The 14,469-nt window shown below is 36.4% G+C and overlaps 1 protein-coding gene across 2 annotated transcripts; it reads right to left on the bottom strand.

The window, feature by feature from the left end:
• Positions 1 to 2,773: 2,773 nt before the first annotated feature.
• Positions 2,774 to 12,670, bottom strand: mep1a.2 (meprin A, alpha (PABA peptide hydrolase), tandem duplicate 2). Of its 2 annotated transcripts, none has more exons than XM_088625659.1 (14): positions 12,541 to 12,670; positions 12,423 to 12,447; positions 12,127 to 12,180; positions 11,583 to 11,623; positions 11,416 to 11,491; positions 10,651 to 10,768; positions 9,831 to 10,006; positions 9,497 to 9,718; positions 9,235 to 9,381; positions 7,818 to 8,033; positions 6,891 to 7,340; positions 5,914 to 6,081; positions 4,294 to 4,495; positions 2,774 to 3,762 (listed from the first exon to the last, which is right to left on the bottom strand). In XM_088625659.1, exons 1-14 carry the CDS (start codon positions 12,625 to 12,627, stop codon positions 3,609 to 3,611), a joined length of 2,136 nt encoding a protein of 711 aa, XP_088481785.1. In that variant the 5' UTR covers positions 12,628 to 12,670; the 3' UTR covers positions 2,774 to 3,608. The 2 variants fall into 2 exon arrangements, with proteins under 2 accessions (XP_088481785.1, XP_088481786.1); XM_088625660.1 differs by having other exon boundaries at positions 12,423 to 12,464; positions 12,541 to 12,628.
• Between the last annotated feature and the right edge of the window lie 1,799 nt (positions 12,671 to 14,469).

Here is a 14,469-nt window from a genome sequence, read left to right as displayed (position 1 = left end):
CGATGTGTTCAAAATGTGGTGGGGTATTCAGACAATAACAAACCATAAAGCTAAAATAAGCAGTGTTATATCCCCCGTGATTTTTCTCTCCTGGATGAGCTGAACACCTATTACCCTTGTTTTGAGAAGGGAATCACGGAACCACTGGTGCCGGTGCTCCCGGCTGGTGAAGATACAGCCGTGTCTGTCACGGAGGCTGAAGTCAGGGCAACTTTCAGATGGGTGAACACATGGAAGGCGACTGGCCCAAACAACGTTCTTAAGGACAGGTTCTTAAGTCCTGTGCAGACCAGTTGGCCGCGGTTTTGACAGATATTTTTAATCTTTTACTTTTACAATCTTCCATTCCCGTGTGTTTTAAGAAAGCTACCATTATTCCAATACCAAAGAAAAATACTGCAACCTGTTTTAATGATTACAGACCAGTAGCACTCACATCCACCATAATGAAATGCTTTGAAAGGCTGGTCATGAGGCACATTAACACAATGGTACCTGAGTGCTTAGACCTCCCTGGAGTTTGCATACCAGCGTAACAAGTCCACTGACAACGCTATTTCCCTGGCTCTTCACACTGCCCTGCCTCATTTGGATGATAAAGACACAAAAATCAAAATGCTATTCATTGATTACAGCTCTGCATTTAACACAATAGTTCCTTCCAGACTAGTCAGGAAGCTTTTACAGGTGCGCTATTGATGGTGTACTCATGTCAGAATCCAGAAGAGCTTATTCAGACCCTGTGTGGGGCTGGAGTGAAAAGTTGAGAAAGAGAGTACGAATTCCGTTACTGAAGTCCAAATCGTAAGGCAATACCATGGTCAAGTAGGATGGCAGAGACCCGTAATCCAGAGAGCAGAGTCTGAAAACTAAATCTAATCCATGAGGCAGGTGCATAGTCGATGGGGAGACTAAATCAGTAAACCATGAGTCAGGAGAGATTTCCAAATCCAAATCGTGAAGCATGTCCGTGGTCGGTGTCGGTGATAAGGCAGTGTCCGTAATCCACAACGTTGCTAGACAAACAGGCGAAAGGAGTAGCTCTAGTGAGTGAAACTCTATAGTGAGCATAAAAGGTGCAGCAGAAAAGTTTAGGTAGGGAGAAATTGGAAAAGAGGTTGGATAATTGATTAATTGCAGTGAACAGTGCAAGTTTGAATGTGGCGGCGAGTGCATGGATGGGTGGTGACCCTGACAACTCACATGTCATTACAGTGTGGTATGGCAGCAGCTCGTTGTCTGACTGGAAGGCATTACACGGGGTGATCAGGTCAGCCCAGTCCCTCATTGGACTACAGATCCCCACTCTTTTGTGGACATTTTTACAACTCATTGTCTCCGGAAGGCTGGAATTATCGCTAAGGATACCAGTCATCCTGGTTTCTCATTTTTCTACTCCCTTCCCTCAGGTAAGTATTATAGGAGCATAAAGGCACGTACTTCCAGATTCAGAGACAGTTTCTTCCCACAAGCCATCAGATTACTGAACACTATCCCTACCACTGGTTCACATTGATGTTTTTTTTCTAAGATACATGTTATTTATCTTGTTTTTGTTGCTGCCGCTTTTCTGTGTTTATGTTTTTGGTGTTTCCTTAATGTCTTTGTATTGGCGCATTCATACAAATAAGCATTTAATTGCACTTGTGCATATGACAATAAACTGAACTGAACTGAAATATTCAAACGTGCTTAAGTGTCATCCATATGCTAAAAAAATAATACTGATGTTGTAGTTATGGCAGCAGATGCCCAAAAAGTGCTTGATCATTTCAAATGATATTAAGTATTTAGTTTGATGGAATATTTTTATTTTACATGAGAAAACTATTAATTTGGTTAATATCATCTTCAAATCTCCAATGAATATTTAGAAATAATACTCTTTCTGAAAAAATAAAGTTAAAAAAGGACCCAGGACAAGGATGTCCATTGTTTCCTCTACTGTTTGCTCTTGCCATTTAACCTTTGGCAACAAATTAAATCTGTTTCACATTGTTCTAATGTGAACAAATCTGTCCTATTTAAATCTGCAGCTTGGAAAACATTTCTAGCATTTCCATGATAATATTTTTGTTGTACACTATTTTTTGGTAGCAAGTATTGTTAATAAAAATTAATAGTGTAATCTTTCAACAAAGCATTGTTTGCCGCCTATAATGCAATCATATAAATTAGATCACTGTTATGATAGTATAGCTTGCTCTGTACTGGAAGTTGTTTTTCTGTTTTTAGTAGGGTAAAATTTCTTTATTTTTTACATCTTCTTTTATTATTATTAGAAATGCAGCACTTCTGTGCTGTAATAAAGTTTCTAATTAACAGACAATACAGTAAATTAAGTGAACTTACTCACTTCCCACTCAACCAACTCACTCTCTTGCTCCCACAATTTGTCTCATTTTCTTTCTTCTTCTATTTCTTTTATTATCATTTTCTATGAAACAAACAGGAACTGAGACAGTGATCATCAAAATCACTGAGGATTTGATTCTTTCTTCTTTCCTGTGCTTGAACCCTACATCTTGTTTACAATTTTCAAATCTCTACTTTTAAGATTGCAATTGCCTCATGTTTCTTTCACTTCTATCATTCCCTCTCTGCTTTGATTGTTTGAAAATCCTAACTTAATACAAGCATTTCTTTTGGTTGGTCTTCTGACAAAATGAGAAAGGAAACTGTCTTTAAAAGAAAGCAAGTAAAAAAGAAATCCCTATTGTGGCAAAGAGAGTCTCGTAAGGCAGTGTGGAGAGTAAAAAGTCGAGGAGACCTCTTGCAGGCTCAAAGGGAAGCTTTATTGCCCTTTTATTTTACAATGGGAGACAAGCATAGAGAGGGAGACATGTGCTTTCCTTAAGAACATGAAGGAGAAAAGGTAAGCATTGCCTCTTAACCCTTATATGGTGAAAATATGGGAAAAAGTGACCCTGGGGAGAAGGGGAAAAGTCACTGAAGCAATTCTAGCTACAATATTGTTTTTTTAACAAAATGTGAAAGGAAAGTTAAAATCTTCCATGAGAGCTACTGTACTTCTTCCATTACACTTACTGTGCATAATATAATACTGTAATATAAATAATATATTAATTTATTTGTCTGTAGTCCTAATTATGGTTATGCATAATCCTAATCCTAATGTTATAAATTTGACCCATATACTCATGAGTCATATGCAAGGAAATGTAGCTTTAATAAAACCTTAGCAACAACATTACAGCAGTCACTTTCTATGGGACCAGTTCCTGAATATCGAGCAAACATACATTTAATTAAAAGTTAATAAAAAGGTGCTAATCGACCATCCCCAAGTTGGAACATCCTGTCTATAAAGTCAATGTAACATTTGCATTAATCATTAATAATCTTAGAAATTTACATTCAAAGCAAAAGACAAGATGATAATACAATCTGAGATGAATGTTCCTATAAAAAGAAATAATGGTGGAACAATTTAGTATTGGAATTTAAATCTTGGGTTTCAATTATTTTTTAAACAGAATTTACAAATATTTTAAAAGTTAATTCCAATGGTGTTATAACTCAATTAATGGCTATGTTTCATGCGTGATATACTGTATGGATATATATATAAGGAAGACAATTCATGTTTAATAACGTCTTTTAAGGATGATTGCAATGATAGTTATCGTCAAGGCAAGTGTGCCTGTTGCTCCTCCAATCATCACTCCCACAGCATGCCCATTGACCTGCTGCTTCTCGCACCTCTCACCGAAGAAGACAGACATCTGGCCCAAAGCACACCTACCAGAACAAACACATTGTTTTCAAAGAATACATTTCACTCCTGACTTAATCTGTTTACTGAAGGTGTCTCTAATCTGTCTGTTAGAGATAAACATAAAGTTCCCATCAAATTTAAAAAGAAAGTTGAAATTATTGTAAATATTTTTGCCAATAGGTGGCACAGTGGGGCAGTGGTTAGTTGCTGCCTCACAGTGCTGGGGTCCTGGATTAAATTCCTGGGGTGCTATCTGCGTGGAGTTTGTATGTTCTTCACATGTTTGTGTGAGTTTTCTCCAGGTGCTCCAGTTTCCTTTCATAGTCCAAAGATATGGATGGCTTCTGTAAAAACTGGACCTGGTGTGAGAGTGTGCATGTTTGTGTCTGTGTGTACCCTGCGAAGAACTAGCATCCCATCCAGGGTGTATCCTCTCCCTTGACCATATATTGGAAGAAGCGACTAGAAAACGGATGGAATGTTTTTGGAAATAAATTCTACACACAGCTGCTCTTCTGTGCAGAGAGAAAAGAAAAGAAGATTAATCTCCTGACCTGCAGGTGGGTTTTCCATTTCTTGTCATGCACACACCGCCATTGAGGCAGAAGTTAGGGTGGCAGAGTTCAGTGGGTGCAGATCGTACTTGTCGTGGTTTTGGGATGTTGACAGAGTTTAGAGCATCTTCCATGGGGTTGCGATTGCCACTGGGATTCCTCGGCTTAACAGGTACTCCTGTCTTCACCAAGTGAGTCAAATCTTAAAACACATAATGCAAATAAATACATTCACAATCCATGAATAGTTTCACGTCTTCCAAGAGGATGAGTTTTAGCTTATACTGACTGACTCTATTCATTTTTAGAACAAAGGTTTCCCAATTTAAACAAGAAATCAAAATGAAATAGCCTTTACTTCTTTAATGTTATAAGATCTATTAATATAATATGACCTATGTGTATATAGTTCGGAATAATAATGTAATTATTATAAAGCACTGCTATTAAATATCTATTATTAAAGGCTGAACTAACTGTATGTAAACAGATCCACATTGACTGTGTTAATTTTACACAGTGTTAGACTTGGGGGGGAGAGTGTAGAGTGTCACTTTGTTCCAGGACACCTCAGAAAACTTCTCTGAGAGAATATTTATTATAAAACATTGTCATTCCTCAGCTCCAGGCATGCTGTTTTCCGAACTCATACATCAGAAAGACCACCGAAACTAAAATTATTCTGCAGCTAGGATCACACATTCTCCCTTCCCTTAACGACAGACTGCTCTTCTTTTAAATTTTCTCCATTCATTGGAAGTTTCATTTCACACCTCTCTGCACCCATTCTGACTTCACACCTCTTGATTGGCCTCTCTTTCTGTCCCCTGCTCCCGCCTCTCACTCCTCCTCCCTCCTAACCTTTGTTCGCACGCTACTTTACCTTTGCCTACTGCCCTGTCTCTCTCACACCTGAAGAAGGCTCCACGGCCGAAACGTTGTGTTCTCTTTCTTCTTTTTTTCAGCATGGAATAAACCTATTACTTGTTCCTTTGCACTATTCTATATAGTTTGTTCTTAAACTAAGAATTTGGTATAATGAGTTTTTAAACCTTTTGTAACATTAATTAAGTATTTATATTAGTTTAATAGAACCTGGTGGAGGTAGAATGTTTGTTAGCACTGTTGTCTTACAATTTCTCAGTTCAGTTTGATTTTGGACTGAGGTATCTTCTGGAATTTGTTTATTTTCCCCGTTTTCACATAGCCTTTCTCCTTCCATTAAAAATGTACAGGCTAGGATAATTTTTCTGTATTAGCTGTCCATGTGTGCTTTGGTGCTCCCTGTGAGAAGACTACTGTATCCCAACCAGTGTGTAGTCCCATGCTGTACTCTAAACTTCAAGTAAAGACTTCAGAGTGTCAAGACCCTTTCTAGAAATAAACCAATAAAGCCTCATTCACACAGTACATTTAAACATCATGGAAGTGGTAAATTCTATGTACAGTATGTCTTAAAAGATTTACATTTTGTACATTATTTCTTAGAGAATCTAACATTTCTGGTTATATAGATATACTGTAGAAAATTTTTAAGTAATGGATGAGGATGCATACTGTATACAGATGTAATGTATAATGTTAGTAAGAAAAATGTTTAAAGCATAATGTCAGAAATACCTTCAAAATCTATAAGTAAAATTAGGTCATTGTTTTTCAGGAAACTCCTTCTGAATAACTGTTGATGTGAAACAAAGGTGTTCCATCCAAATTCATGTCCTTTGAAACAGTTACATACTGGATCCCATTCTCCATTTATGGATGGCTTGTTCCACACTGATTCTGTATCTGCAAAATACCATTATGAGTTTATGTAGATAATGTAATCAAATAAAACTAAAAAATGCTATGCAATGTACAATACTTGAGAAATTTTAGACTGTTTACAAGTTTTATTAATCCAAAACCATACTATTTAATAAGCTGAAAATGTATAACTTATATATGCTGAATTACTAGTAATATAGTAATATATAAATGAACATGCAGTCTTGCCATAATCTTTAGTATTTCTTCATTTTGATTTGTGTACAAGGAATTAGCTTAGTATGAATCACCATTTGACAGGAAATCGTTAGACTAAGACTGGTATTCAAGGGATAACTGAATCATCCCGATGTCACCCTTTCAATGATTGGCTCAATTTGAAACCCTGTGTTTTAATTCAGTATTTTTAACAGTAAGGAGGTTAGATTAAACCTTAAATTTCTTCAATTTTTCCCAATGCGTAGACCTCAGGACTAGCTTGGAACCAATCACAAAAGGCAAGCTACCGTAGCTAAGTATATAATGCTGGATTGATATGTAACCGATTTATTTTGTCAAATTCCTTGATTTGTTACTCAAGGCATAGTTTAAGGGTACTAGTTTAAAGTCTGAAAAGGTAATAAATGCCATCAATGATCAAGGTACCTTACTCCCAATGGATCAAATCAACACACTATTACACAGTGCACACGTGCAGACACCAATATTGCCTGGGGGTTAACCTGCAATGATCTAATCACTTTGTTCTAGCCAGAATACTCCCATCCAGAGGTAGCTTTGTATTGATAATTCCCATACTACTGCTGAGCTTTGAAAAGATTTTAACTTACTGGTAGTGAAGCTCCTGCTAACTGACATTCTGAGTCTTACATCAGGGTCTTGATCCATGGCAATGATTGTGACTTGCCTGTTCTGTGCTGGCCACTCCAGAGCTTCATCATTCTCACCGCTGAACAGGTGAAAGTAAACCCTTGTGTAGTTGACATATGTTGAATTCATTGGGCCATGAGAATGTAATGTTATTCCAAACCTGTAGCCTTCAGGGCTGTAAAAGATTGGACTTTCCTTTACATACGCTGTTCCAGGAGTCTGAAGAAGACTGGTGAAGTTCTGAATTTGCCAGACAGCACCAGGGCATTTAGTTTCTGTCAGAGTGACATCATCAACAAAAATACCACCAGTTGTGTTTTGGGATCCCACAATACCCTGGAAGATGTAACGAAATTTGCTTCTGACATTTAGATTCACATGAGCAATTTTCCAGGAGTCCTCTCCATCACCTAAAATATGACCATACATATCTGTTATTTGGATTGAACAACAAATTATTTGTTTCTTTTTACTTGCTTTTTTAATTTTTAGTTACTGAAGTACAGTAGATAAACTTTATTTAGTGGTGTGACTGTGACTGAAGCATATACAACAAAATGTACTGTAGCATAATGAGTGCAAATTAAATTCTTAAATAATAGAAGACACCTGCAGAATTTACTGAATTTAGCACACAACTTTCAACTAAACCCAAGCATTCATCTTTTTTTTCTACCTTTCTTTACCAACATTTTCTACCTATGACCCCAGTAGTCCCTGCATCAACCGTCAAGGCCTACCTACCCAGTGCCCCCAGTAGATGCCTACAGATGAAGTAACATTTCTGCATGAAATTATCCTTTCAAAAGAATTTCCTCAAAAAAAGCAAAATTATGTATCTGGTTAATAATATATTCAGAATATCAAATGTAATTAGATTAGAGTACCTTTGATAGTTTTTACTTTCACAAGTTTCCGGACATTCCCAGAGCCATCATCCATTTTAATCCAGATCACCAGCAAATCCTTTGGGTCTCCTTTTATCTTGTAGAAGAATTCGAGGCATTGTTGGTTTCTCTTTGGGTATAGAATACGAGATTCCAGGAGCGCACTTCTGCCCACTTGTCCATTAGATGCATCAAAGTGCATAAAATATCCAGCATCTAAACACATTTGTATATGCATACAAAAGTAAAAATTAATATGATTCTCCTATCAACTTCAGTAGCAACATAAAGAAACAAGGACAACTGGTATGTACAGGACATGTTCTTTGGTCTGGTCTCGTTAGTCCATTGTAGCCATGTCTGCAATGAGCTCCATTTTTTGTTTGTTCTTCTTTTCAGGTGACTTCCCCAGCTTTTTCCATGATATCCCAAATGTTGTATAAACAGTACACTCATCTCTCAGTTTTACTAATAATAATTTTCCCTATAACAAAGCATATAACTCTATACCCATTTTTCCATATATAAACATATTTTTGCCAGAATCCCTTATGGTGTGGTTTTTGGACCAGAGAAGATGAAATAGGTGCAGCCTAGCTGGAGCTGGGAGAGGAGCCACTGAAGGGAAACAGGAATCCAATGGGCTCGGGAAGAAGACCTGAGTTTCAACTTCCTGGACAACTGGGACTGTGGGTAGAACAGTTTGTCGGAGACATTCAGAGGCTCACCACACCCAGTTGGAAGGTATACAGAGGGTAAGAAAAATCCTGTAGACTGAAGCCAAAGAACAGGTGCTGGATTCTGTGACGGCTAAATGAGAAGCCTAGACTTAAATTCATATGGTGTGATTGAGCCCACAGAGCTGACTGGGTGGCCAGGGGGACCTATGTGAACTGTGGCAAAAGAGGAAATGAGAGGAGAAAGAGACTCTGCACCGCCTATCCAAGGAGGGATGACATCAGGAGGAGCTGAAAAAGAAGGGCATATGCTGTATCTTGGTGACTATGGTGAGCTGTTTATCTTTGGACTGCAGGAAAGCGAAATGGAGACAGGGGACAGACAGCATTTAATCTTTGAAGCCCGCGGGAAATGGAGGGAAGTTGGCTCATAATCATTTGGGGTGGTAAGGGTTCTGAAAGTGGATCGCAGACCTGAGTAACCTGCAGCCTACTTCGGAGCATAGCAGAAGGGCTGCTGCAGAAAGAGAAAAGAGGCAGATAGGGGAAGGGAAGAAGAGACATTTCTGGGAAAAAAATTAAACAAAATGGGAGCAGGTTAACGTACTCAGAAGCAACCACAGAAGGGGCAAGAGAAAAAAAGGATGGGCATACATGGTAAAATGTATACTTTCTTGCAATCTTTTCTCTAGGGATCAATTTCTGTTGATTGCAAAAATATAGAACAGCACACGTCCTACCTCTGCACCGCCCGAGTAGAGTGTGATCCTCTATTTCTGGAACACTCAGAGTATGACCCCAGTTTGCGCTGTCCTCCTCATTTTGTATCATGCCACAGATATTGTTTAACTCAAAGGAGCACTGGTCAAGAAGTGTAATGGAAGAAGCTGAAACGTGTTAAAAAACAAGAGCACACAGCAACACAGATTAGAAAATATGGGACTGGAGTGCTAGTTTTGGTAATTTTACCAGAGTAAAATGTTCTTAACAGTGACTACTTACTACAGTTGTACATTCGGTTCAGTCTAACCAAATCAAGAGTACTGAAATCCAGACGTTGCCCGATGATGTCATTAAAGGCTGGTATTACAGTTGTAATGGTTGGCACACTTTCATTTTTGTTGAAGGAAAGAGGTCTGTAATGCATTATGGATTCATAATCATATGGCGTGTTCAAGTCAGTAATGAATTCATCATCGTATTTGACAAAGTTGTGTTCTCTTCCTGTAAAAAATAAAGTGTATTGTAGAATATTATCCACTATAAGCTACTAATACTTACAAGTCTGGTGACATCATACTAAATAACCATGTTTGCATAAGAATTAAGGTCTTACCAGGAATAATTTCATCCCACCAAATTTTTACATAATCATCACGGTCTGTCCTGGATTGTTCATGATAAAAACCCAGAGCATGAAGTACTTCATGCTCAACAATTGCCTTTGTGTCACACCTTTCACCAATGGACACATTTTGACCTTCATGGAAATCTCCAACATAGGACCAACATCTGTGGGCATAATATTTACCAACAACCTTTAGTAACTGTTATCTGAGAAATAAATATTTCATTAACAATATATTTAAAACATGGGAGGGAACATGACATAATTAATCAATTGTTTAATTTAATTGAATGCAGTATATTCATATTTTTGAGTAATAGTTTTCAGGAAACTTAATGATTGACTTTTAGAAACTAACTTTATTTTTATTGTAGCTTTAGTAACTATTTCATGCAGTAACCACAAGCATCCTGAAATTTTTGCTAAATTTGGACAATCTGAGCCACAGAAAACAAGAGGACAAAATGTAAATGTTTCTTCTATAACTGAGTAAAAACTATCTATAATATTCTGCTTTATGAACAGTGACAAAATGCAATGAAGCAATTTTAATATGTAGTGTATTGGGAATTGTACTGTTGCAGACTAAAGAAACAAGGACAAAATAATCACCTCATTGTCTACCTTCTAATTCTTTATAATTTAAAGTATATCTTAGCTCAGTTTGTTATCAGCTTTTCACATTGGTTTGTGCACCTAATATACCTATATCATATAAACAAACTTGTACATTTAGATTTGAAAATGACCATTCATTGCAAAACCTAGTGAGAGGCAATGATGCTATTAGGTTCCTGGTAAAGCTCACCCATCTAGCTTTTGAAAGGACAGGAATGTTTGCTCTCCTTCATAAGGCTTGAAGTCCACACAAGATTTCAAGCGATACATTTCAAAAGCTTGGAGAATGACACCTTTTGCATTTAAATCTGGAAAATAAAATACAGGTTAAATTACAATTGGTAACTATGCAATGCATACACGGCTCTTGTAAAGATGTTTATTCATCTCATACAGATGCAATTTTAATAAGTTGCGAAAGGAACAAGTAAAAGGTTTATTCCATGTTGAATATAAACTGGGTTTAGGATAGATTGTCTATCTTTCCTAAACCCGAAGAAGTCTCCACAGACGAAAAGTTGTCTTATCTTTCTTCTCTTTTCAGCATGGAATAAACCTATTGTTCTTTTGCAGCCTACACATGCTAATGCAGCTACCCACCTGAACTATTTTAATAAGATGGATTAAATCACAAAGAGCTGCCTATTTTTTGTGAATTTATGAATAAATGTTCAGGAGAAGACAATGAGATGAGATTGAATGATAATCTTCTGTTCTGTGCATGTGTGTATTTCAGTTAAAATTGCCTTTTGATTCCTAAAAACATTGCCAAAAATAAGGCAAGGAATAAGTTGGAAGGTTGTAAACTGACCAGGATAACTCACTTTTCAGGATGAGCTTAATTATAAACTGTGTATATCTGATCATTCCTTTCTTTACAAACACTGGCCAATAATACTGACTGGGTTTTGGATTTTTTTTTAATGCAAAAAATGTAAAAAAATATCTTGTTTACCTAAAGAATCAGTCAGAATGTAGGGAATTGGAAACTTCCATCTAGTGGTTTCATTTCTGAGTGCATTTCTTCCAGGCTGTAAATAATATTATAATAACCAATTACAGTTGATGTTTTGTCATTGTTTTTCTTTGTAATAGATATTCATGTACAGACTGTCTACTTACATCAATTGCAATATCGCCTTCAAACAAATGTCTCTGAGAAGCTAAAGAAAAGAACTGTATTATTATTCTCCTTAATTAATAGTATATTATACAGTATATAAAAGATATGTGCCATTGTAATTAAACGTTATTTAAAGGATGTTTTTCACTTTTGCCTTTACTGTTTACTGTAAAATGCATGTATTAAATACTCTGCATTGTTAATATCATTTAATTCAGAAAAACAATGTTTGGCTTTCATCAAATTCAAAACAATTCAGTTGCTTATTTTCTGTGAAACACAAATTGTTTCTTGCCTAAACTGGTAAATAATTAAAACATCTTAGATATTCAAATCAAATTCATTTATTTTTGTTTTAGCATTAGCTGATCACTCCTTTAATATATATTTATGAAAATCAAAACCTTGTGTTTTAAATTCTTGATTGTTACCTGGTAGATGAGAAGCAATTTATAACACATCTCAGGCAAATAACAATAATAATAATAATAACAGTGTTATTGGGAGCAGGTTTGAAAATGTTTGAAGAAATTAGTGTGTTACCAAGATTAATGTCAAGGATATCCTCACGTAATTCTCCCGCATCTACATTATTAACTGTTAAAAAAAAACAATAGAGAAAATCAGTATGTTTAAATTTCATATTTTGTTACCATCTCTACTATAAACACAATACTGTATTACATTTACATTTCATTAAACATTTTATATGGAAATATATATAATCTGAAATATACAGAAATAACAGGTAAACTATTTGAGTAAAAATAATAGCATATCCATTAAAATGTATTTGTACATTTACACATGTACATAAAATATTCTAAAAAACTTCATACCATAAACTGATGGAGCTGCACGAACCTAAAAAAGAAAGAGTTCTATTTATTTTTCAGGAATCCAAAACTTAATTAAAACATAAAACAACTATAAAAATATGCAATTGAATACACCTACTTTTAATGCAGGACAAAATAATATAAAGGATATGATCTTGAGTAGAAACTTCCAGGAGCCCATGTTTTGTTGAAAGAGCTGATGCATGAGATTCTTTCACACTATAAACATCTCCCATAAAACTCACAATATAGGACTTTGCACCAAATGTCAGCAAACAATAATGAATAGGTTTCAAAGATCATCTTATACATACAGTATCTACATGCTCAGAAGTACAGAGTGTAGCATACAATAGGTACTACTGAAAATGCATACTTATACAAAAGAGACCTCAAGAACACAACATCCTATTAATCTATATCGACACATTGTATTGCAAATAAGAAAATAACACAAAGTCAGTGCATTTGAGGATTTTAAATACTTGTATTACATCCCCTCCTAGCCATCTGTGTTCAAGATTTAAAAATATTCTGTAGTTTTAGCCTGTCAAAATAGAACATTATCATGATCATGAAAAACTGTACACATTTTTCTAAATTATACTAAATTATTCTAAATTATAACTACTGCTTTATGCAGTATACTAACTAGTCTGTTATACATACTGTATCACCCTCGTCCCTATATTTAAATTTGACACTTCTGATAACCTAACAATTTGTTTAACTTGTTATTGGTTCCATGTTTTGTCAGGTAGGTATAAACAATGTGTCAAACCTCATGTGTCTTTTTCTTAAGTAGACTTTTCTAGTTCATTGTTTCCAATCTTGTATTTATAGTTTCTGTTTGTACTACCTGCAGGCAAAACCCTGCACTTGATTACATCATGTTCCAGGAGTTTGTCCAGTCTTAAATTTTATCTGAATCTTTTTAAAAGTTTGCTGTTTCTACAGTGTATTCTAATTCCCCTAATTTGGTTTTATCTGCAAACTTGACAAGTGCATACCAGCATCTAGATCATTCATTAAAAACAGTGGCAATCAACAGTGGTAATGCAATTTTTTTCTGAATACTTACTGTGTAAAATGAGAGAATTAATCTTTGATGAGGAGCCTAATCAAAAGCCTTCTGAAAATCTAAATACACTAGATCATATGTCTTTTATGTACTCATTGTTGTTGCTTGTTTAAGAACTCAAGTTGGTTATGCAAGACCTCCACTCTGGCCCTCCCGTCTGCGTGACGCAGGCTGAAAAGTGACTCATCCATGAAGAGAACCTGATGTCACTGCTGACGAGGCCATCACAGCCTCTAATTTGCCAGTCAGGTGTGACGTCTAGGAGGTGTTAGCAGTGGGCCTGCAGCGTGGAGTCTTACTGACCTGTCACTGATTCGGGCATTGTGTCTGCTGGCAGTTTCTGCAGCAGTACAGGTGGCAGATCTGAAGCGATCTCTCAGATGGACCTGTCTGATGTGTCGGTCCTGCTCTGGTGTGGTCACTCGAGGGCGACTAGATCTTGGATGGTCATCTGTCCTGCCAGTCTGCTGAAACCTTCATTGCAGTCTTGTCACAGTGGAGCAGCTTACTCCATAGTGTCTGGCAACACTGGCACATGACATGCCTGCAGCATGCCAATGGCCTTCTTCCTTGCTTCTGGTAACATTCAAGGCATTATGGAATGCACAGAAAACTGACTGTGTGGCCTTTTTCTTGCAGTGACCTAAGCTTTGAATTAAGGCCTTTTTAAAGGTGACCTGACCTCGTTGGGAAAAAGTGCACCTAACGAGCTTTCGTGTGATTGGCAAGTTGGAATGTCTCACTGCACAAGCTGTACTGCTGGTCAGAGGGATTAAAACAAATTGACAACTTTTTGTGAAAGTACATAAGCTTTAACTATAGTACTCTCATTCCAGCAAATGTTGCGTTTCTTTTTTCCATCAGTATATATTAGGTGGTTCTCTAGTTCAGTTCTAATCATTGTTCCTATAACCTTAAATGAAATAGAATTATTAGTCTATAATTACCTGTCTCGGTTTTGTCACT

Source organism: Lepisosteus platostomus, chromosome 3 (genome assembly GCF_059453375.1).
Source record: "Lepisosteus platostomus isolate fLepPlt1 chromosome 3, fLepPlt1.hap1, whole genome shotgun sequence".
Classification (NCBI taxonomy): domain Eukaryota; kingdom Metazoa; phylum Chordata; class Actinopteri; order Semionotiformes; family Lepisosteidae; genus Lepisosteus; species Lepisosteus platostomus.
Note: the sequence above shows the minus strand (reverse complement) of the source record. Positions and strands in the feature narration are given on the sequence as shown.

Coding starts and splice junctions, on each gene's coding strand:
- mep1a.2 (XM_088625659.1), bottom strand. CDS start 12,627: ATGCATCAGCTCTTTCAACAAAACATGGGCTCCTGGAAGTTTCTACTC. Junction 4,496..5,913: donor TTTACTTATAGATTTTGAAG/GTATTTCTGACA, acceptor ATGTGTTTTAAG/ATTTGACTCACTTGGTGAAG. Junction 3,763..4,293: donor AATGGAAAACCCACCTGCAG/GTCAGGAGATTA, acceptor TTGTTCTGGTAG/GTGTGCTTTGGGCCAGATGT.